At 40.5% G+C, this 24,463-nt stretch overlaps 1 protein-coding gene across 1 annotated transcript in view; it reads left to right on the top strand.

The window, feature by feature from the left end:
* The window catches only part of DCDC1 (doublecortin domain containing 1), a 441,595-nt gene that overhangs the window by 414,147 nt on the left and 2,985 nt on the right, over positions 1–24,463 (top strand). Inside the window, exons 36-39 of the mRNA XM_032768514.2 lie at positions 3,227–3,406; positions 8,074–8,224; positions 11,375–11,484; positions 18,811–18,873. Coding sequence (XP_032624405.2) covers positions 3,227–3,406; positions 8,074–8,130 — 237 coding nt within the window. The 3' untranslated portion in view covers positions 8,131–8,224; positions 11,375–11,484; positions 18,811–18,873. The remainder of the gene's footprint in view (positions 1–3,226; positions 3,407–8,073; positions 8,225–11,374; positions 11,485–18,810; positions 18,874–24,463) is intronic.

Consider the following 24,463-nt stretch of genomic DNA (forward strand, 5'->3'; position numbering starts at 1 on the left):
CCTTGGCACAAAAAGTGGGAATGTGTTTATAAAATCCGTGGATGACACAAAGTTAGGAGGTATTGCAATATGGAGAAGGGCTGGAATATCATAGCAGAGGATCTGGAGGATCTTCAAAACTGGAGGAATAGAAATGGGATGAAATTTAATAGTGCAAGATTCATGCACTTAGGGACTAACAACAAGAATTTTTGCTATAAACTGGGGACTTATCAGTTGGAAGCAGCAGAGGAGAAAGACGTGAGTGTATTGGTTGATCACAGGATGACTATGAGCCACCAATGTGATGTGGCTGTGAAAAAGGCTGATGCAATCCTAGGTTGCATCAGGTAAGGTATTTCCAGTAGAGATAGGGAAGTGTTATTGCCATGATACAGGGCAGTGGTGATATCTCATCCGGAATACTGCATGCAATTCTGGTTTCCCATGTTTAAGAAAGATGAATTCAGACTGGAACAGCTGCAAAAAAGGGTACTAGGATGATCAGAGGAATGGAAAACCTACCTTGTGAGAGAAGACTCAAGGAGCTAGGCTTGTTTAGTGAAGGATGAGGGGAGATCTGATAAATACATAAATCTCTATAAATACATCGGAGGGATAAATACCAGGGGATGGAGAGGAGTTATTCAAATTAAGTGCCAATGTGGACGCAAGAACAAATGGATATAAACTGGTCATCAACAAGTTTAGGCTTGAAATCAGATGAAGGTTTGTAATCGTCAGAGGAATGAAGTTCTGGGACAGCTTTCCAAGGGGGGCAGTGTCATCAGTAGATAGGTAAGGGTTAATTTTCTTTTACCTGTAAAGGGTGAACAAAGGGGGAACCAAACACCTGACCAGAGGACCAATCAGAGATCTGGATTTTTTTAAAGTCTGGGAGGGAACTGGAAACTCGGGGTCTTTTTGTTTTCCTCGGCTGTGAGTAAACAAGCTTTTCTTCTAACTCCATCTTCTTCAAATATTCTACTATCAAGTGTGAGTACAAAAGAAAACAAAGTAATCAGCTGTGATGTGCTTTAATTTGTATTTACATGGGTGTTGATTGTCTGGACTGGTTAATTGGGCTATCTTTTAAATCAGGCTGTTTATTCCTATTTTCTTATAAGCCATATTCCCTGTATTGAATTTCTTAATGCAGAGTGTAGTATATGTAAGTTCTTTCTTTTTTTTATATAAGTTTCTTTTTAAAACTTGTGGGAGTTTCTTTTTCTAGTGAGGCAAAGGGATAGAAATTTCTGTACCAGGTATCTGTCTCCCTCACGGGAAGACAGGGAGGGGAGGGAGCATTACATTCTTTGTGTTCCTTTCCTATTGTCCCAGGGCGAAAAAAAGTTACGGGGAAAGAGAGAGAGAGAATCAGCTCTGTTCCCTGGTGCTTAAGGCTTGTCTCTTTGGAGAGACGGAGACCAGTTTCTTGGTATGTCATGTAAAAGATTGCATCAATCCCCTCAGAGCGGAACAATGGAGAGAGAGGGAGAGGGAGGGGAGATCATTCCTTTGCCGTAGACTCATACTCTGAGTCTTGGGGGGGTCCCCCAGGGAAAGGTTGGGGTGACTCGGGGTGACCAGGAACCCTAAAAAATCCTGGTTGGTGGCAGCGATATCAGTCCAAGCTGGGCATAAGCTTGGGGGAGGTTCACAGTAAATACTCAGATTTTGAACGCTAAGTCCAGATTTGAGACAGACGTTTACCACAGGCAGTGATGGCAAAAATCCTAACTTGTTTCAAGACTGAACTTGATAAGTTTATGGAGGGGATGGTATGATGAGATTGCCTACAATGGCATGGGGCCCAGCTGTGACTGCTAGAGACAGGGCACTAGATGGGGAGGACTATGAGTTACTACAGATAATTCGTTCCCAGCTGTCTGGCTGATGGGTCTTTCCAATATGCTCAGGGTTCAACTGACTGCCATATTTGGGTTTGGGAAAGAATTTTCTCCCAGGTCAGATTGGCACAGACCACAGAGGGTTTTTGCCTTTTTCCGTAGCATGGGCCATGGATCACTTGCTGATTTAAACTAGAGTAAATGGTGGATTCTCTGTAACTTGAGGACTTTAGTAGCTCACCCAGCAGTCTATTACAGAAGGGGATAGATAAGATTCTGTGCTGGAGGTCAGACTAGATGATCACAATGGTCCCTTCTGGCTTTAATGTCTATGCGTTTGAGACTCAATGGAGCCCAAGAATTATCTTAATAAGGAAGATGAAAAAGGCCCTATAGATATGTGCATGAGCAATTATATCCAGCATAGTAAAATGGGCTTGACAGTTTCAATGCTAATCATTCCTAAGGCTATATCTGAATATGTGACAAGAGCAAACAGTGAAGTACTAATTTCATTAGACAGGTTTTAGAGTAGCAGCCGTGTTAGTCTGTATCCGCAAAAAGAACAGGAGTACTTGAGGCACCTTAGTCTCTAAGGTGTACTTGTGCCACAAGTACTCCTGTTCTAATTTCATTAGAGACATCCAGACTCAAAAAAGTAGTTTCCATCTATATGGTTAATCAGTCAATATTATAGTATATACCAAAACAGAGGGAAAAAATTAAGATTGGATGTACGTACAAGATCTTGGAAAACTTCCACTCTTTGGTTTTGGAAATATTTTAATCAAAACTGTCTTGAAGGCTCATGGGCTTTGTACAAATTGGTGAAAAGAAACAATACTATGGCATTAGAGCGTGTTGACATGTCTATGATGTAATTAAGAGATAAAGCACAGTTCATCGTAACAAGTCATTTTTAAAACCTGATTGGATAAATTATTATTCATAATATGAGTATTTACACTATGTATTTTAGATTCATTGTCTTGTATATTTAAGCATGAGAGAGAAGCCTAATTTTATATCACTGAGCGTTATGGCTGAGTATAGGGATACTATATAATCCTATAGCTATTGTCTCTCAATATCGGTCATGTGAGGTCCTGATCATAAAATATACATCCTACAACATACAGTATCTCAATTCCAATTAGGCAATTTTAGGGCCACATAATCACAATCTGCTCACAGCTTTCCACTGAGTTAAGTATCAATCATCATTCAGTGGGATGGATTGAGATCATCATATAGCCCTCACTGTTTATGATATTATTGTACTTAAAATAGATTATTCTGTTCTTCTTCTACATTTTCTATTTTGCTATATATAAAATACTATAAAGGGATGTGGCACCTATGTTAACTTCACATTCTCTGAAATCTTTTCATTATAGACACACTTCTCAGAGGTTCAAGCATCACAGTTGAAAAGAAGTTCGCCATTTTCATCTAAACTGCTGTCATCCAAACACAGATGTCTGTATGATCAACCATCTGCAAAAAGAGTGTGGGCTTACCTGAATGGTTATAAACCCAAGCAAGGAGTTTATGCCTGGGGAAAAACAATTTCAGAGGTAAAGTACAGCAGAAGAAATCAGTCTTTCAAAAGTGCTGCCTATTTCTAAAAGAGGGCTTCAATAAGGATTCAAAACCTGTTAAGGAAAACATGGACTTTTAAGGGTTGAATTCTGTGTTGCAATTACATCAGCAGAGAATCTGCCTCTAGGAGTCAGAGTTTATTACGATTTAGCAAGATTAATATTATATTTAATGCAGAAAAAAGGGAAAACACACTTTTCCCATTATGGCAGATTTTCCTTGGGATACATTTTATTCTTCTCTATAGTCTGTAAGGTGATGCCCCTTAGTAAACTAAAACCAACTCCACATGGACTCCTCCTGAGGGTCGAAATGACAGCCTGGACCTATACATTGAATGCTTCCGCCGACGTGCACAGGCAGAAATCGTGGAAAAACAACACCGCTTGCCTCATAACCTAAGTCGTGCAGAACGCAATGCCATCCACAGCCTCAGAAACCACCCTGACATTATCATCAAAGAGGCTGATAAAGGAGGTGCTGTTGTCATCATGAACAGGTCTGACTACCAGAAGGAGGCCGCCAGACAACTCTCCAATACCAAATTCTACAGGCCACTTCCCTCAGATCCCACTGAGGAATACACTAAGAAACTGGACCATCTACTCAGGACACTCCCTACACTAACACCAGAACAAATCAGCATACCCTTAGAGCCCCGACCAGGGTTATTCTATCTACTACCCAAGATCCACAAACCCGGAAATCCTGGACGCCCCATCATCTCGGGCATTGGCACTCTCACTGAAGGACTGTCTGGATATGTGGACTCTCTACTCAGACCCTATGCCACCAGCACTCCCAGCTATCTCCGTGACACCACTGATTTCCTGAGGAAACTACAACGCATTGGTCACCTCCCAGAAAACACCATCCTAGCCACCATGGATGTAGAGGCTCTCTACACAAACATCCCACACACAGATGGAATACAAGCTGTTAGGAACAGTATACCTGATGATGCCACAGCACAACTGGCTGCTGAGCTCTGTGCCTTTATACTCACACACAACTATTTCAAGTTTGATGACAATATATACCTCCAGATCAGTGGCACTGCTATGGGCACCCGCATGGCCCCACAATAAGCCAATATTTTTATGGCTGACCTGGAACAACGCTTCCTCAGCTCTCGTCCACTCACGCCCCTTCTCTACCTACGCTACATTGATGACATCTTCATCATCTGGACCCATGGGAAGGAGACTCTAGAAAAATTCCACCACGATTTCAACAACTTCCACCCCACCATCAACCTCAGCCTGGACCAATCTACACGGGAGGTCCACTTTCTAGACACCACGGTGCAAATAAGTGATGGTCACATTAACACCACTCTATATCGAAAACCTACCGACCGCTACGCCTACCTTCATGCCTCCAGCTTCCATCCCGGGCACATCACACGATCCATTGTCTACAGCCAAGCACTGAGGTACAACCGCATCTGCTCTAACCCCTCAGACAGAGACCAACACCTACAAAATCTCCACCAAGCATTCTCAAAACTACAATACCCGCACGAGGAAATTAGGAAACAGATCAACAGAGCCAGACGTGTACCCAGAAGCCTCCTACTGCAAGACAAACCCAAGAAAGAAACCAACAGGACTCCACTGGCCATCACATACAGCCCCCAGCTAAAACCCCTCCAACGCATCATCAGGGATCTACAACCCATCCTGGACAATGATCCCACACTTTCACAGGTCTTGGGTGGCAGGCCAGTCCTCGCCCACAGACAACCTGCCAACCTGAAACGTATTCTCACCAGCAACTGCACACCGCACCATAGTAACTCCAGCTCAGGAACCAATCCATGCAACAAACCTCGATGCCAACTCTGCCCACATATCTACACCAGCGACACCATCACAGGACCTAACCAGATCAGCCATACCATCACTGGTTCATTCACCTGCACGTCCACCAATGTAATATACGCCATCATATGCCAGCAATGCCCCTCTGCTATGTACATCGGCCAAACTGGACAGTCACTACGGAAAAGGATAAATGGACACAAATCAGATATCAGGAATGGCAATATACAAAAACCTGTAGGAGAGCACTTCAACCTCCCTGGCCACACTATAGCAGACCTTAAGGTGGCCATCCTGCAGCAAAAAAACTTCAGGACCAGACTTCAAAGAGAAACTGCTGAGCTTCAGTTCATTTGCAAATTTGACACCATCAGCTCTGGACTAAACAAAGACTGTGAATGGCTTGCCAATTACAGAACCAGTTTCTCCTCCCTTGGTTTTCACACCTCTACTGCTAGAACAGGGCCTCACCCTCCCTGACTGAACTAACCTCGTTATCTCTAGCTTGCTTGCTAGCATATATATACCTGCCCCTGGAAATTTCCACTACCTGCATCTGACCAAGTGGGTATTCACCCACGAAAGCTCACGCTCCAAAACGTCTGTTAGTCTATAAGGTGCCACAGGATTCTCTGCTGCTTTTATAAAACCAACATGATATAACAACCAAAAAAATCTCTTAAATGGACTTTCTGCAGATACCCTTAACAATATAATGGAAACAATTCAGGCAAAAGAATGTGTGATATACTGTGACCCAAGGCAGTAGCAATTTATATGGTACATCATCAAAAAGTCCTCAGCTTTCTGTTCATGCGTACAATGGCAGAATTGTAAAGCTCGTCAGTATATGCTGATTCTTAGATATAGAATATTTTCTCATAAACAAATGTACAAATGTATTTCTATTTGTTTTCATTATTGTAGGAAATATCATTTGTTAAAAGTAAACCTTTGAATAGGATTATCCTAAATTTAAATAATTACATTATTTTAGATCATAAGCCAAATTCAGCCATGTGATCCAAGAAGATAGGGCCATGATAAGGGGAAAGTGCGTGCCAACACAAACCATCTGCAACTCTCACTCTGCCTGGGAGGTCACATCTACCCAGTCCAATCCCAAAAGGCCAGAAAGGAAGTGTGATCATGCTGGCTGGGAAATGCACTGATTGTTTGCATCACCTCATGCAGCCTATGCGGGCAGAGCTCTCATGGAGCCCCAACTGTAAGATAAAGCTGCCTCTCTGCTGGTCTCTCAGCAGACCTTCTGTGGGATTGCAATAGGGTAATCAGGTCTAGTGATGTAATGGAATGCCTTTGGCCCCACCCCTGTATGCCAGAGGGGGTAACTCAAGTGAATTGTTTACAAAGTAACCTTTTTTTTTTCTTCATTTTTTGACAACCAGTGGTGTTTGCACTACCATCTGTCCCGCTCTGTTTTAATTGCTTATTTCAAGGACCCTCAAAGGAGATTCTTAGCCTTTCTCTTTATAGTATGAGGGCTACAGAAACATAACAAAAGCACAGGAGCAAAGGTGAAGTGGGTTGTGTAGTCATCAGAACATCAAGATGAAATTGTATCTCCTCCAATATTTGCTGAGCTTTTATTGTATATAATACATATATGTGAGACCCAGGTTATCAGAATCACAAATGCCTATCCTGCCCACAGTTTTCCAGCTTTTGTTACTGCTTCCTTCGCCTTTCCAATAACTGCTGTCCTCCCCAAGACCTCCAACTGCAGCCACCTGGTCCTTTGAATTATTACAGCTGCAGTCCATCCACCTCTCCCCCACACATTGTGTATTGTTGCATAAAGTAGTAGCTCCAAGCCTGGCATTAAAGTAGTTTTTGCTTCCTGCTCTGGCATCAAAGTGACTCACGGGGACAATCTCCTTCCCATGCCAAGGCTGCTCTCATAGCTTCTCCTTCTGTATTGCAGTGGCTTTCACCCTCTTCCCCAGTGGAGTGTCTCTGGGAGCCAGAGCAGCTCTTACAGTAGGCTCCGATGAATTCTCTTTCAGATTTGAGGGCAGAGCAGCCATGAATTATCAGATGTTTGTATATTTCCAACTTCTGTTTGGAACAATGAGTTTATTATCTTGACTTATTTACTTAGTGGTTGAAGTGTGTAATACCTATCTAGAAGAGTTAGAATAATATAATAAAACAAATATTCATTTATATACATATAGTCATTTATATAACCTTGTGTATGTATTTAAATGTGTGTATGTAGATTGAGACACACATTTTTAAGGCCTTTTTCTTTGTCTCATTCTGAAACTATACATTGATCTTAAGACCAAACCACAGATAAAATTCTTGAAATTGCCCAAACACTGAACTAAAGCATTCCATAAATCCGAAAAGAGCTAAATGGGGGAGCCAAATAATTATATTAACCATTCACATGCTGACAAATATATGTAATTTGAAGGTTCATTAATTTTGGTCTTTATTTTTTTGGTGCTTATTTTTAAACTGTCTAATAGAATGTCCCTATTGCTTTCTGTTCATATTTTGTTTACAGTGTTGTCTTTGTCTTTGCTGCCTTTCTCTGTATGGACCAAATCCTGACCTCCTTTCTCAGGCAAAATTCTCATGGACATTAATGAAAGGTTTGCCTAAATAAGGATTTCAGGTCTGGGATCCAGAGACGATTCTACAGCATGAGGTTCTGTAACATCTCTTTCATCATCTGTTTGGTGGTGTTCCACCATGTCTGGTGAACTGTATTTCTGTGTTTATTTTACAGCATAAGTCTGTGCATCTCTATGCAGTGCTCAGTATCAACACCATTTTCTCCATTTCAGCTGCTGGATAACTGCACCACCAGGCTAAATATGCAACAGCCTGCCAAGACTCTGTAAACACCGGATGGTGAGCCACTCCAGTCATGGGATGAAATAGAGAGAGACATGCTTCTGTGTGTTTCTGCTGGAAGTCCTTTTCTGAGCAGAAGAGGTAATTAATCACAGATTCAGATTTGTCCTTTATGAAAGAAAGTGCCAAAACTTGCTATATGTCCCACTGTTTGTTATTAGAAAGATAGGTTAAATTAAATTGTAACTTAACTGTACATAATGGATGAGATCCTGTCCCTACTGAAGACAATGGTAAAATTCCTATTGACATAAATGGAGCCAGGATTTTACCCAATGTTTTTAATATGACATTTTACAAATTACAGTAATTTAAAATAACATTAAAACTAACCAAGTATTTTATAATGATTTTCTTTTAACAGACTTATTTTACATTAATACTTTGTTTCAGCCATTGAACTGCTCTTCAAGCTTTTACTTAATTTTCCTATTTTTCCTTCATGCTTGTTCCTGATATTAATGGTGTGATAAAATCCCCAAGTTGCAAACTATCTATGTGTTACCTCTCTTATCAATCCAGCAGTAGGTTTCTAAATTCCAGTAATTTAAAGTATTCTATCACCCTCACCTGGATGATAGCTGCAGATTGGGAGGTGCCTCCAGACACTGCAGGGAGTAAGAAGGCTGTTGCGGGCAGGGAGGGGGGGAAACATCAGCTGAGAAGGTCAAGCTTCAGGCAATAGGTATAGAGAGAGTAGAAATTCAGGCCCTCGGGGAGGAAGGCTGGTGCTTAGGTTGGGACTGGGTAAAAATAAATGAATTGCTAGAGAGGACAGACCTAGGGAGGAGGAACTGGGCCTAGCTGAAACTGGGATGAAGACTTTGAAGGTTTGAGTTTACTTTTGAAAGACTTCATGCTGGGTATAATAAATGAGATCCCAGAAGGAGACTGTTTGAATATCTGGCCTGTATGAACTCTTTTAAGAGTGCCTCTGTTAAGGAAAAACTGAGGAAGGCCTCTGTAAACCCATAACTGGCCAGAAGGAACAGCTACAGCATAGATGTGCCCATTCAAAACTGCACAATCTAGCCTTTTGAAATTGAGAAAAAACAACAGAGAGATTTAGTAGTGAGATAAATAACAGTAGCTTTCATGAATATCTTATCCTCAAATAAACTGAAGCTAAAATGAAAGTGATCAATATTTATATTCTGCATTATTAGAAAGCCACATGTCAAAGGACCACTGTATTGGCATTGCTTAAAAAGAAACAGTGAATTGGATGGCTGTATAACAATACATACAAACAGTATTTTCCTGGTTTTGTTCATTATTGAACATATTAGCCTGGGAAAGCTGATGTAGCTAGTAAATTCTGACTTATGTATGTCGCTTCATGTTGATGTGGGCTAGAAGTGTCCTCACCTAATTAAATTAAGCCCTTGTTTTAAGCTATGTTTAGTCCAGGTTCTACCATAATGTTTTACTTTTAGATGATTAGATTAGATACACACACTTCTTGGCATAAACTACTAAATCATTTTGATTTAGTGAAGTGACCAAAAGAGGTCATGCACTGGCAACAAAACATTCTAGATGTAGTCTGTATTTCTGTTGTGCAGTTGCAATTATTTTCTACTACTTCTCATAATTGAGAGATGTCGCACTTCTAAATGCCATGAATGTATTGCCTTTTCACATACTGCTCGATTGTGACATGTTGGCTAGAACCAAGTGGGAAAGGAAGCAGGCAGCATGATGGTTATAAACATAATACACGATAATAGATTGTTTGGTGTCCCCTTGAACTGGTGTGCGCAGAATGATTTAGAACATGGTATTAATAAGCAAGAGTCACACGAATTGATTCAAAACTAGTTTTTATTTGGTGCCTTAAATTATAACATTTGATTTCAAAATATTTTCACCATAAGAAAAGATCATAGTCTTACTTGATATGTGAAACTAAAGAATAATTTCAAAGAAAACCTACATCCAGCACCATTAATCAAAATCTGAGAAGATATGTTGGCTATTCCAATGATCCCTATGTTCACCGAGGGGATTTTTGTTCCAGGTTGTAGTCCATAATGTGCTCTAACTCAATTTCAGAACCTTCACCTTGTCTGAATTAACTGTCAATGTTTATCCTCAGTGGCCATTGTTGTGCTGCTGATGTTTCGATGAAATGTAGTATGTTCCTGATATATTATTGTTGTCACTAAAGGAACTGCATTTTGCAGTATATAATGTATCACTCAGGTGAGTTCCAGTACATCATATTCCCTGATTCCTCCACTTCTGTTTTGAAATATTTAAATCTCCCTTGTGCCACTCTATCTCAGTATTTTTTGAAATCCAAAAACTAGATTATCCCCTCCATTTCTGCAAGCTGATGAAACAAAGATCCACCAGATTTCTCTTGGCAGGTGTTGAAGGGAAACACAGTATTGTCCTGAACTCTATGAGACTCTATGAAAGCTCTATGGGGTCAGAACTCCACAAGATTTTGGAGACAAGGATGATGGAAGTAAAGCAGGTGACCAGCCAAATTGTATTTCCTGCTGAGGTTTCAGATATTCGTTCAGCATTTCTTGTTGTTTTCAACATTAACATCCTCAGTGTCCTTTCTTAGGCTGTTACTTTGTAACTGTGATGAGACTTGACCAATAGCATTATTGCTCTTATAGGAAGGAAGAGACTCAGCAGAGCTGCAGGGAGGGTCAGGCCTGCATTAAGATGTTTCTGTCTCTGCAACTAGGGCTTCTCTTTCTCAAAGACCTTGGGTATCCCTGAGATTAGAAGGCCATACTCCCTTTTCTCTTCTAGACTCCCAAACACACTTACCATTGAATGGATGACTACTTAGAAACTCCACAAGGTCAAGCTGCTGCAGTTTCCAGCTCTTCTGTCTCTACTTCAATGATTCTCTCCACCCCACTCACCAGCCTTCTGCTCTCTGCATGCAGCTTATGTGATATACAAAGTTGGCTAGAACTGTAATGACCAATATGAACTGTGTACCTATCATGAAATCTTGAATCATTTCCTCTAAGGCTCTGTAGTGGCATTTATGGCTCAGAATCCAGGTAATTCACATTAAATGTATTATTGGTATCTTTATTCTCTCATGTAATGATGCCTTTAACATATGTAGTGCTGTATGTGACTGGGCTGGATAGAAGCTTCCAAGTATCGTAAGTATCAATCATAACTGTTTTTACATCTTGATAATACATTTTTGAAAGTACAATTTTAATAATTTGTTTTCTAAAATGTTTCTCACAGCCATCAAGCAGCAGGTGGAAGTTAGAGCTATTTATGCCAGAATCCGAAAGCAGCAAGGTCCAGATGCCACTAATATTGTTGTCTCTCCTTCAGAGAAACTTAAAGGACAGGTTGTATTTTTCTACTAAGGCTGCAAATGCTGTACAGTTACAAATACATTCTTTAGAGTTAATATAACTTTACCATCATGGTACATAAGATGTAACCTTATCACTTACTATATCACCTTACTTTTATTTTAAATAGGCATATTTACCTCATCTTTGAACATTCAAATGCCTGAGGAATTCATTGATGAAAGTGTAAATCCATGAAATTTACTACATTGCAACCACTTTTCATCATAAAATTGACATGCTAGTGTAGCTAATACTGAGAAATCCCTCATCTTATTAAAGAAATATTTTTCCACTTTTCCACTTCTTGAAAACTAACAGTTCCCATAACAATTACTGGGGAGATTGTAGGTCAGATGTTACCTTTACAAACGTAGTCCTGACCATTTCTTCAAGGGCCTGAAATCAACCAAAACCCCATTTCACTAGATCTTTGCCAAGTAGTCTCTGTGTGACTGAGCTCAATAACCCTGATTCAGCTCCATGAAAATGAAAGAGCCCATTTCAACTGAATGCCACATTAATTCTTCCTATCACCCCCTGTTCTAAGTACCCATGTATGGCCTTTAGTGGTGAGTTCAGGAGACTGATTGTGCTGAGCATGATTAAGGATTCCCCTGATGTTGTTATTTGTGCTGGGAGAGATCATAAGGACTATTGTAAGCTTCTAACTGCTTTTCCATAACAGCCTTTAATATTTTAATTATAATTAGATACAGGCTGTCAATCAAAGAAGAAAGAACCAAAGAAACAATTTAAAATAAATGTTTATAGGGATATGGCAGCTGAATTCTCAAAACCAGATATGAAACTGCAACTGCATAGGAATTTGCATTTAACTGGACTAATTCTTTTTTTTTTAAATGATTTTTTTTACACTGAAGTGTGCAAATACAGAATCCTAATAATTAGGATTAGTGTTCTGCAGCTAGTCAAAACATCATTAGCAATAGTTCCTCATTCCTCTCCTCTCTTATTTTCTGGTCTCATCTGGAGCTAAATTGCAGCCCAGCTAATTAGAGCCTGGTCCAGCAAACAATCTGCACTTAAAACTCCCATTCACTTTAGTGGGAGTTCAGTGTGCAGAATGCTGGGTAAACCAAACCATGTATATGTAACAGTCTGGTTGGGTCCATATCGCAGTCTACCACCCTAAGTGCTAAAGAAGGCTGTCAATTGTTCTGTCCCCTCTCCCTTCCCCCAGCCCCCAAGTGAGCTATTGTTAATTGCTACAGTGCGATAGGATACTATCTCCCAATTGTGAATATCAGCTGGGCTGTGGCAAACAACTCTCCTCTTCCACTAGCCATAATCAGAAAGAAAATCCAGTCAGTGTGAAAACACGTGTTGGTTCACTTCAGATGTTTTTTCTGGTTTCTGTGACAGGAAAAGTCAGTCTCTGAAGGAAATACAATTCAGTGTACTGGGCAGAGGTGGGGGGAGATACAGGGCCGGCCCACATTTTGGCCGGGGAGCTCAAATGATGCCCCCATGCGACCTCGCTTGGGCCAAAACTTTGAAATTTCTCAATTTTACCTTCTTCCTGCTCTACTTTCATGGTACTGCTCTGTTACCTACCCCAATAAAGGAGAACTAACAACTTAAAGTGCCTTGTTCAAAAATTTTAAGTAACACCTAACTTTCAAACGCCTGAACAGCAAATGTAGCTTTTCTTGTTCACATAGTAAACATTGGCATTTTTATCTGTTTGAATAATCAAAGTGGTGCTCTCTGTGCCTTCTTGGTTGCAAAGATTTGAACTGTTTCCTGCTGAAGGTCCACAGTCTGGCCACCTCATGCCATCTGAAGGTTGCAAGGCTGACCGTCTCTCCTGTTTCTTATTGGAGTGTAGATTGTGTTTATTAACTTCGTGCTTGGAGAAGGTTGTGTTCTCACTGGTCACTGATACAGGAAGTTAAGAAGTATGTTGCACGAGCAATACAATAGCTATTGGAAAGAGGGTGGTCATCTTATTTGTTGCAAATATTCCTAAGATTACACGCCTTTGAGTTTGATCTCGTGTTGAAATATATTGAAAGGATTTTCAGTTTCAACACCGTTAAATCACTCGTCATAATATCACGCATGTTCATTCAGTGTCAACACTGTCTCTGTGCACTTGCCATTGTGTCGGTGTAGGTCTTTCTGTGCAAGGTTTTTTATAGTGAGTGATTTTGGAATATTAACAACATCCACAATATACTGCTGTGTTTCGTTGAGCTTGCATAAATAATGCTCTTCAACTGACCTGTATGATTGCACATATTTAGTCACTCTGGTAAGAAATTCAATTTAATTGTTGTTTGGGTCTCTTTATGGTTTATTCCGGCCTCATATCAAGATATGTTCTTCTTTGTCTCTTCGTATTCTTATTGTGTAGGTTAAATACTTTCAATTCGTAAGTTCCTGCTGCAACTTCTGTATGCCTCTCTTTCAGAATCGATTTTGAATCCCTCATCTGACCGTAGACTTGTAGTATGTTAATTTTTTTCCAGTTGTTCCATTGCTCCAATATATCTAACGTGCACATCCTTTGGAGACTCTAGCTTAATAATTATTTTCAAAAACATGTATGTCATGCTTACATTACACAATGCCACACATGATAATTGTGGTTAGTATGTTTTTTGGTGATTCCATTTCCCTCTTGCCACTTTGTTCTCCCATGAATCATTCCTGATTAGTGGATCATTACCCGCTCCCTCCCAATTTGGTGTTTTGATAGGCTCTTTATTGCCTCCACTCCAACTTTCCCTTAATGTGTGCACTCAAGTGATTTCTATGTCTCAGAGATGTTCCAGATGTTGCTTCAAAATTTCCTACCAATGAGTTGATGAGAGAAAATATCATAGAGCTTTGAATTACATGAAAATAAATCGCAGCCTCATAGAAGCGATGCTGCTCATGATCCTCACCAAGTTCAATGAAAACAGAACTGCATGGCCAAATAAAATGCTTGAGGGTTTAAACTCTCATCCGTGTTCGCACACTCTCTGTTCTTTCTCTTTCATTTTGCAACCATTCTTATAGCCTCTGACTCTTTCATGTCAGTCTATCACAATTTACTGTATCTTTCTCAGCTTTTAAGAAGGCTCTTTTCATACTAATTCTGTATATGCTATCATATGTTCAATTAAATTCTAGAAAGTGTTCTTGACAGGTACCATTGCAGGCATATTTTACTAGGTTGTGTTGGTACAAAACATACATTAAAGCCATTTGTTCCATATGGCTAATGTCAGGTGTGCAGTCCAAATAACAGATTATATATCTTGTGTTTTTCAATCTGCACATCTTTGTTGACTTTGTTGCCAGTAACTGTATAATTCATTATTGAATGGTTTTCAAGGTTAGTGGTGTGTGTACTTTTCTTGGGTGTGACTCGTCTAGTGCCCTGGAGTACGGCATCAAACTCCAAGTCATCAGCTCCACAATTAAGGAAGTTTCCAATGTGGGCACATACAGCTAATCTGAAGTGCCACGCAGAGCTAGTGGTAGCAAGCAAATTCTTACAATGGCAACAAGCCCTTTCAGAATTTGGCCAGTAAAGAAGACCTGAAATGCAATATTCTATGATCTGATCCATCTAATGATGGCTTTAAACTAGTCACTATACTTCAAGCTCTTCCACCTATGGAATGCCCTCTGTGATTTGCTGCTTCTCATAGCATGACAGATTTTTTCCAAGTCCCTGTTGTTCCGTAACACCCAGTGTGCTGACATTAAGACTGAGAAGAGTTGCACAAAAAAACAGTATGCAGCATTCTGGATTTGAGTACATAAGCCATGGGCGCTCCCTTTGTCACCATTGGGGATCATATCAGGAAGGTATTGAGACTGAAAGGGGGAATATGCTCAGTGTTAGCATTAGCCTGCTAATCCAGGTTATGAAGTTCAATTCTCAAGGAGTAAATTAGGAAAAATTAAAAAATTTTTGGCAAAATCAGTACTTGGTCCTGCACGTGAAGGCAGGGGCTGGACTCAATGACCTTTCAGGGTACCTTCCAGTTCCTGTGAGCTGGAGGTGTACTCCAATATATTTATTTTTTAACTTCTACTTCATGGTCTTTGGGAAAGATGAAGTTTTTCACTTGCTATGGCCCATGCAGTACAAGGAAGTCCTTCAGGCTACGCCTCTAGTGGTCCACAGTCCTGGATCATTCTAGAAATTAAGGAACTAAACTCAGCAGCAGCCTGTTTCTTGCCATCCTTCCACACACACATCTTCTCTGATCTACATTTTTTTTCAGGAATTGTGCTTGGGTTACCATCCATTTAGATTGGCCATATGGATGCTGGCAGGTAGCTCCAGGTCACCTGCACCTGACTAATTGGAAGATCAGGCGATCTTCTAACTACTACACATCCTCACTGTGATGATCATTGTTGCTATGTATCTCAGAAGAGCTCCTTCATGCTTAGATAGAAAAGCTTCCTTTACGTTCACTTTCTTTTCTGAATGCTGCCCCAAGATGGGCGTTTTCTCTTTCTTCATGGACTGCTATTCTTGCAAGCTTCTAGTGGCTCTCAACACGTCAGTTGAAAGGGGACCAAATAAGCAGGCCTGAGCAGGTGTCTGAAGGAGGAGAATCAGTGTCCTTAAGGCCTAACTGGCTCCTACGACTTCAAGTTGACGCCTGTCTTCTCAAGGGTTTCAGGGCAAGCAGCCAGAAACAGGAGCTCCCTGAGAAGTGGTTTAACAGTAGCACGACTCTTGGAGGTGCCAGAGAGGTACATAAGAAGGCTCTCCCCCTCTCTCTCCCTGCAGCTCTTGCTGCTTTCCTGTTATCCCTCTCAGCTTTTCCTCCTCCTGTTAATGTCTTGTGCCCCCTTCTCCTAGCACAGCACTCCACCATCTCGGCATCTAGAGCACAGAGAAATACATATGCCACCAGCAGCCAACCACGATTTCTGCAGTCTGTCCTAGTGGCGCCTCTCCCCACCCAGTCTGGTACCTGAGCGAGCAGCCTCAGTTTGCCTCAGTAAGCCAGGCCTGGGGAATACAGCTAACTCCTCACTAATGTTGTAGTTATGTTCCTAGAAAAATGCAACTTAAGTGAAACTATGTTAAACTAATTCAATTTTCTCATAAAATTTAATGTAAATGTGAGGGAGGTAGGTTCCAAGCAAATTTGGCGGGCAGACAAAAGGCATTATATGCTATATACATCCTGGTTGGAAAGTGCCGCCTGGCTACCCCACACTAGGCACACCCGCTGGCAGGCAGAAGTAAGGCAACACTCATAGCAGCAGCAGCTTAACCCTGGAAAAGAACAGACCACCAGACTTTTGCCAGGAAGCCTCCAGGCCTGTCCTCTTCCTGTCCCCGCTCCACTCTCAGGCCCACCTCTTCCACCACCCACTCCACTTCCTCTTGGAGCACAGATACCGCATCCCACTCCTTCCGCCCCGCCCCCCAAAGTCCTAAGCGCTCTGCCATTCTGGGGAGGGAAGGGGAGGAGCCAAGAGACGAGCGCTCACCCACTCCTGCCCTTCCCTCCGAGCGCTGTGCACTTAGGACTTCTGGGAGGGGGGAGAGCGAGAGGCAGCACTCTCTGCGAATCCCCCCCCTTCCTCCCAGAAAGTCCTAAGCACTGCCAGACTTCTGTTTGGCAGTGGTAGAAGCGCTGGGAGGGAGAGGGAGGAGGCAGAGAAGAGGAAATTGTGTAATGCTCCCTTGTAAAGTCGCCGTTCTTCCAAGCATCTTACAAGCAGTGGACAGAGCAGGCAGCCAAACAATATTATACGGGAGCATTGAACATCTTTAAACGAGCATGTTCCCTAATTGAACAGCGACGTAACTTTGAAACAACTTTAAGGGGGAGGACGTTAAGTGAGGAGTTACTGTAGCTGGTTTGCTGTGGTAAAACCCTGGTAAAATATTATCTTGAGTTAAATTTGCAGATGTTTAAAAAATCATCAATTGATTGTCAATATTCATGAAACAAAAATAGGGAAGTTTTGTACCCAGCTTTACAATGTCCCCAAGATCAATTGGTAAAATTTACTATTTGGCACTAGTAAACAGACAGCATAATGTAATCAAAATACAAAATTTAACCAAAAGGATAATAACTTTAATAAATGAATAGACTCACCCAAGGTTAGTTATAGTAGTTCATAGTCACTGCTGTCAGTGCTTGTCAAGTAAATTCGGTACTTGTTCTTCCAAACGTTTGCTTTTTTAATTATGGAAATATTCCATTTGGTTGAAACTTATGTGGTCTATCTAGTAGTAATTGGCTCCCATATAGCTGCCTGACTACATGATTATGTCATATGTATTCTACCACTTCACATTTTTAATAAACCTGGTAATGTCCGGTTTTTCTTTTTTATCAGTTTGAATCAGCTCCACATAGGCCACAAATCAGATTTCAATATTTTTGTATGAACAAGAACCATTTTATTATTAAGCTAGGATGGTATCAACATCCCTGAACCTGACAGCTTTCTCTGAAAAATGTATTTCCTGCTGCTACAGAAACGTTAAGGTGAATCAAATGTAAATCAGCAGTGACAGACCAGTGACCAGACTATACACTGTATCCTCAAGAGAACCCTGTTTGCCTGCATATCTCATGCTTTACTTGTCTAAGCAGTTTTCTTATCCATAATTAACATGAGGACTTGATAGCCCCAAAACGTTCACTTGCAAGATGTTTTCAAGAAAAAGAGAAATACCTTCTTTTGTGACCGCCTGCCCTTCTATGGCCAACCTAAATATTTGAAGCCCGAGGATCTATACATTTATCTCTGACTTTTTCATGTACTGTATATGTCTGTCTCAACTTGAAATTCATTAAAATGTTCTCATTCATATATATATAAAAATAGAAAAAAATCTCTAGGACCTGATTCTACTCTTACTCTTATTTTACATGGCCGTAATTCTAGAATTACATTGACATCAGTGGAGTTACTCCTTATTTACACTACTATAAATGGGAGTAAAATTTGCCCATAATTTAAAGGATCATTGTGAAGGTTGGTGTTCAACCTATTTTTTCCCCTTTACATCAATTTATAAAGTCCATGTTATTATTTGTAAGGGGAATTATTCTGTTCCTTGAATACCAAAAGTGCTTCAATGCTCTTTTCTGATGATAACAAATCAGCATATATCTGTACAATGAAAGAATACCCTTTTGTTCTGAAAACATTCCTTTTTTAAGCTGTAAAGGTATATTTTAATTTAAATATTAGTTAATTAATATTTTAGAATTATTTTACATGTTATGAACAATGCCTTGATTGAGAATATGAAAGCATTTAATAATTTCACAACATATTAATGGTGACTATAATTTTCTAATTTAGGCCAAAACTCCCAGTTCACTTTTGGCTCTTACTACCGGTGCTCGTTACCAGCTCATCAACTAGGTAAGCTAAGATATTTAGACATCTAAGGGCTGGTCTACACTAGGGGAGGGGATCGATCTAAGATACGCAACTTCAGCTACGTGAATAATATAGCTAAAGTCCAAGTATCTTAGATCGAATTACCTACCATCCTCATGGCACGGGATTGATGTCCGCGGCTCCCTCTGTCAACTCTGCTACCGCCGCTCGCTCTGGTGGAGTTCTGGAGTCAACAGGAGCGCGTTCGGGGATCGATATATCGCGTCTAGATGAAGACGTAGCCTAAGCTGAAGCCAACAAAGGCTACCCACCAATCTCTGGATAGAGCATTCAGTGTAATTAGCCAAGCCACTGATAAATGTTTTATATATTTTTGGCTGAGTATTTGCTACTAGTTGCTATTTTCTGAATTCAGGAAGAGTGTCACATAGGATGCAGTGGGAAAAATCTTCTGACTTTCCCAACACCTGTGGAAAACCCCAGGGGCAGCAGAATCAGTCAGTTCTATTTAAGCACTGGGGAGACAGAATTTCCTGAGTTCATGCATAGTCTGCAATGCTGCTGCTGTTTTTAGCATTTTCCACAAAATAAAGGTTAATGGAGAGGTACAGGGAGTATAGGGATGAGGCTAGTACAGTAACTCCTCACTTAAAGTCGTCCCAGTTAACGTTGTTTTGTTGTTACATTGCTGATCAATTAGGGAACATGCTCATTTAAAATTTTGCAATGCTGCCTTCTGCTTTGTCCACTGCTGTCAGGAAGAGCAACCCATTCAAGCCAGCTGGTGGGGGCTTGGAACCAGGGTCGACCGGCAGTCCCCATCAGCTCCCTGCTCTCCTAAGTTCCCTGTGCAGCAGCTGCCCAGCAGGCTAGCAATTGCAGCTGTCCCTCCCCACACTCCCATGTGCTACTCCTGCCTTCTGCCTTGGAACTGCTCCCTGAGACTCTGTCTTGCTGTGCAGGAGGAGGGGAGGAAGAGGGAGGCTAATGTCAGGGTGTCCCTTTCCCCCTGCTCCTGCAGCCTGCTTATCCCATCTTCCATAGAGCAGGGGGAGACACGACAGGGCTCAGGACAGAGGGAGCTTGCTGGCAGCAGCTGCAGCTGCAGTCTCAGCAAGCTGATCTAATTAACAAGGCAGTGTACTTATAGGTAAATGCGCATCTCTCTCTCACACACACACTGTGTGTGTCTCTGTCTCTGTCTGCAGCGTTGTCTCCCCTCCCTCCATTGCTGCTGCCTTTTAGAGTGTGAGAGTTAACCCTTGAGGGCTCAGCCAATTGCAAGTTCATCATTTAGCAGTAAGGCATTCCCTGGAAAATATCCCACCCTCTGACTCCTTCACCTCAACCAAGCTTCACAATCATCATGACTGCGTACCAGTATTAAACTGTTTGTTTAAAACTTATACAGTGTGTGTGTCTGGTGAAAAAAATTCCCTGAAACCTAACCCCCTCATTTACATTAATTCTTATGGGGAAATTGGATTTGCTTAACACTGTTTTGCTTAAAGTTGCATTTTTTGGGAACATAACTACAGCATTAAGTGAGGAGTTACTGTAGAACAACAGCCATGTAGATCAACCTCTACAGCACCCAGTAGAGATAAGACAAAGCAGCTGCAAAGGCTACTACAGTCTTAGAGCATAAGTAGTAGCAATGCCACAGGTCTCCTTACACTACATCCGTGCTTGGAGGAGGATTGTTTCAACCCTTCCCATTGAACTCCCTGGCACCAAGTTCTGGTATTTGGATGTGGAGAAGTGCGGTGATTTGCCTCATACTAATTAAGGCACGGACCCAGGATAGCACTTATGCATATTTATATTGATTCTGTGAGTAGTCCCAGCTAACATACGTTTAAGTGGTTTGACAAATCAAGGTCTAAGTGTATTACCAACAAGTGGCATGAGCTGGTAAAAATATTATGATGAGGTGAAATGGCTGCTGTAATGTCTATGTCTATTATGCAGTTAGGAAAAAGGAAAACATAATCACACATTGACTGAACAAAAGTAGTGACCACTTTACAAACCAGACCTTTGTACCTGGGAGCTACTCTCTTGCCATAGTTTGAATATATCTCAGACGTGCTCAAGTTTTTTTCCGTTTCTGCCTGGGGGTGGTCTGTACTTTTGGGGTGTCAGTCAGGAGTTGTACATCTCTAGTATTGATGTCTGTTGACCGGGATGTCTATTTGTGTACAACTGCCGTATGAATAATTGGTGCAACACCTCAAGCACAATTGGTGAGCATTGGAAAAGCCAATAGCATGTTAACATAGCGAACAATTAATGTTAATTGCAAATTTAATTAAAAATACAAGAAAAATCCTTTTGCGAAAGGGCAAATTGGTTCCATGTTATTTGCTGTAAGAAAGAAATAGAACTTGACACTGTTCCTTTCAGTAATAATCTTGCCCTCGTTCATCATTATTAAGCTCTGAAATTGGTCAAAAAACTGTTAGGTGACTGGAAAAGATATGAAAGACATATATAGTTTCTTCTTCAAAGATCAAAGAATGAAAAAGCTAGAGTGACCACATCTACAGGAAAAAGGGTATAACACTAAGGAGATGTCAGTTAGAATTTTTACTTATCTTTTCTTTCAAAGACTTGATAAAGATCTTTTGAAAGATGAATGTAGACTTAAATTACTTAAAAAATAATGAACAAGGTTTAACCTCTTGACTACTGCCAACTGTCCTAGGTACATACAGAAAATGCAGATCATTATACTATGAAATTTCAGTTTAAAGGGACAACACCCCAATTGCAGTGGATTTTAGCAATGAAGTGTCTAAATACGCCTTTTATTTGAACAGCTTTTTCTGTTCACATTTCCAGCTCCCTTCTCTTTCTGTGATTTATTATTCGCGTTTCCCCACATCTTTACTGTTTTCAAGTATGTTATTTATTTATATAAATTGCTGATAGTCCCACTAGATCACTTGTCTCTTCCTGGGATGAGTAAATCATTTCTGAGACATCAATTCCCAATAGTAATGATCAGGAGGTGCTGCTGCTGGCTATAATTCCAACTCAGCAAGGCATGGGACTACTGGACAATTGGAAATGATGATAGCAGCAACTGCAGTCAGAAAGTAGAACAGAACACCAATAAAAGATATGGTACCAAATTTGCGTTAACAATGAATACCAGTGTGAATATTAGATACTGGAGCTGAAAATTTTTGATGAAAATCTTTGAAATGTTCAGAGGGGTATCAAAAATTTGACATTTTAAACATTTTGACCAGCTGTATTAGGTATACCCCATGTTTGGCACAGCTGAAACAAACATATTTCAATCTGTCACTGATGTTGCATACAGTACCACACAATGCAGTCCAAACTCCCAAATTCTATAGGGTGAAATAGAAGTGCCATGTGTTTCCATCCTAAATCTTAAAATATCTTATCATTATTGCTGAATTGAAGGATTGTATTACAATAATTGCTCAGATGAGATAGGAGCTGCATTGTACATATGTAGTCACAGTGACAGAACAGTCCACATCCCAAAGAGTTTACAATCCAAGGTCTTGGGGGTCTTTCTGGTAATTTCAGTGGGTTTTGGATTAGGCCCTAAATAAATAATATGGAGAAAGAGGGTGTGTGCTGGGGTTGGGGAGGAATTAGTTCAGTCTATATGTCAATTAAATTCATGGAATCTCTGCTAAGGCTAACAAGGGTGCCATTTAGTAATAATTGTGTTGATGGTATTTTTGTATATAGACAATTCTCATTTAGTAACTGGAGTGAGACAAACAACTCATTTCATCCCCATCTGGTGAGATTAATTACTTTGATTTTAGCCAGTTTTGAACCAGACACCTGTTGATGTAGTGCTCTGTATCCCATCACCTACCACCCTTAACTTTTTTGGATGTATTAAATATACCTTAGACCCTTTGACCAAAACAGTGAAGAGGCACACGATTGTTTTTAAAGTTAAAAGAAATAGCTGACTTTTTAGAATCTCAAAAAAGTTTACCCTCACTTTGAATTTTTAGTGAAATTTTGTGTGGATTCTTATTTTATAAGAAAGTGTTTGTTTCTACTCAGGTCTAGTTTGATAAACTAAGTGGAACAGAAATTATTGCTTGTAACTACTGTGTAACAAGCATTTAGATGTTCGCTCTCTGTGGGTCTCCTTTCTGGGGTTCATTATTATTAGAACTTTATGGGATGCTCTATATAAACACCAAAATACTTCACTCTTGGCATTTATGCTCTAGTTTTTTTATTTCTTATGAGATCCATTTCTTCTGTATCCATAAACAAGTACCCCTTCCCCAAGATTATGGTTAAAAAGAGGTTGCTTCCTGATACAATAGATCTGCTAAGGCCGTATACTAGGAATCTTGGTCAAGTGGTCAGAAAGGGCCAAATTTTGCACTCTCTTACATCTCTGCAACCTTATTAGCTTAAATAAACTGAAAGCAAAATTAGATAGCCCATTGGTGGTAGAGGAGATGGGAAGAAAGTGAGGGAGGGGAAAAAGGTCTGAGAGGAAAGTCCCTGTTTGGGATAATGAAGAATGAAGATCAAGGAGTCTGAGGAAGGGAAGAGGAATCATTTTGCAGTTTTGGTGGATCCAGGCCTCATTTAGCCTTAGTCAACTCCTAAAGATCATTTCAAAATCATATTATAATCCCCTTATGAATGTACTGCAACATTACCATCTACAGATAAGAGGTTGAACTGAAAAAGTAGCTGTGCTGCTTTGTTTTGTGTTAGCTGCACTGAGTTTGCAATTAGGATTAAGCACATCAAGACAGTTCCAGTAGGTTTTCGGGTGGGTAAGCCTCCAATTTTAATTGAACTGCCTTCAGCTGATGATAAAAATCTGCCTTTTTAAAAGGTTGTGCAAACTGCATAGTTTCTGTAGCATGTTAAATTCAACTTGAATTTGCATTATATGTAATAATATGGGGAGGGAGATTAATGGGTTTCATGGAAATATGTGTATTTGTCCATCCAAAATGTAAGGCAGCTTAAGCCTCTTTCCCTCAGAATGGTTCTTTTTCTTTCCTTTTTTCATTTTATTTTTCCATGTGTCTGTTAAAGCAGCCTTATTCTACTGCCTTCCGTCAAGTTAACATGTAAACAATAAAGTACTAAGGAGACTTCTCTGGTCCAGCTCCTAAGCTGCATAAGAGCTTCTGGTTGACACACCCGAGGAGACGGGGCAAAGGTAGTCTAGAGCCCTGGTTGTATTTCCCTTATCCTCCTGGACTTCCAGGAGCCAGTTCAGCACTGGCACGCTTAACTTGCACTGGCTTGTAAAGGTTCATATGGGTAATAACGCTGGCCAGGGATCACCAGACCTACCCATTCCTACCAATTGCAAACTATATGCCAGAGAAGGACGGAACAGGAAGGAGTGAATTGGAGCTAGAATTTTTGTGCCTGCTGAACCTTTAGGGAAGCTTTATAATCACTTTAGTGACGCAAATATCCTGTAGTATGGTGAGGGATCTGGCTCTTCGAACCCTTATACTCCCCAATACACACAATAGTATGTGCTTATAAATCAATCTTTTATTGCTCTCCTAAAAGAACTTACTAAATAAAGCTATTTTGTTTTTAAAAAAGAATGTTAGCCACA

The sequence above is a fragment of the Chelonoidis abingdonii genome, chromosome 4 (assembly GCF_003597395.2).
Source record: "Chelonoidis abingdonii isolate Lonesome George chromosome 4, CheloAbing_2.0, whole genome shotgun sequence".
Lineage (NCBI taxonomy): Eukaryota > Metazoa > Chordata > Testudines > Testudinidae > Chelonoidis > Chelonoidis abingdonii.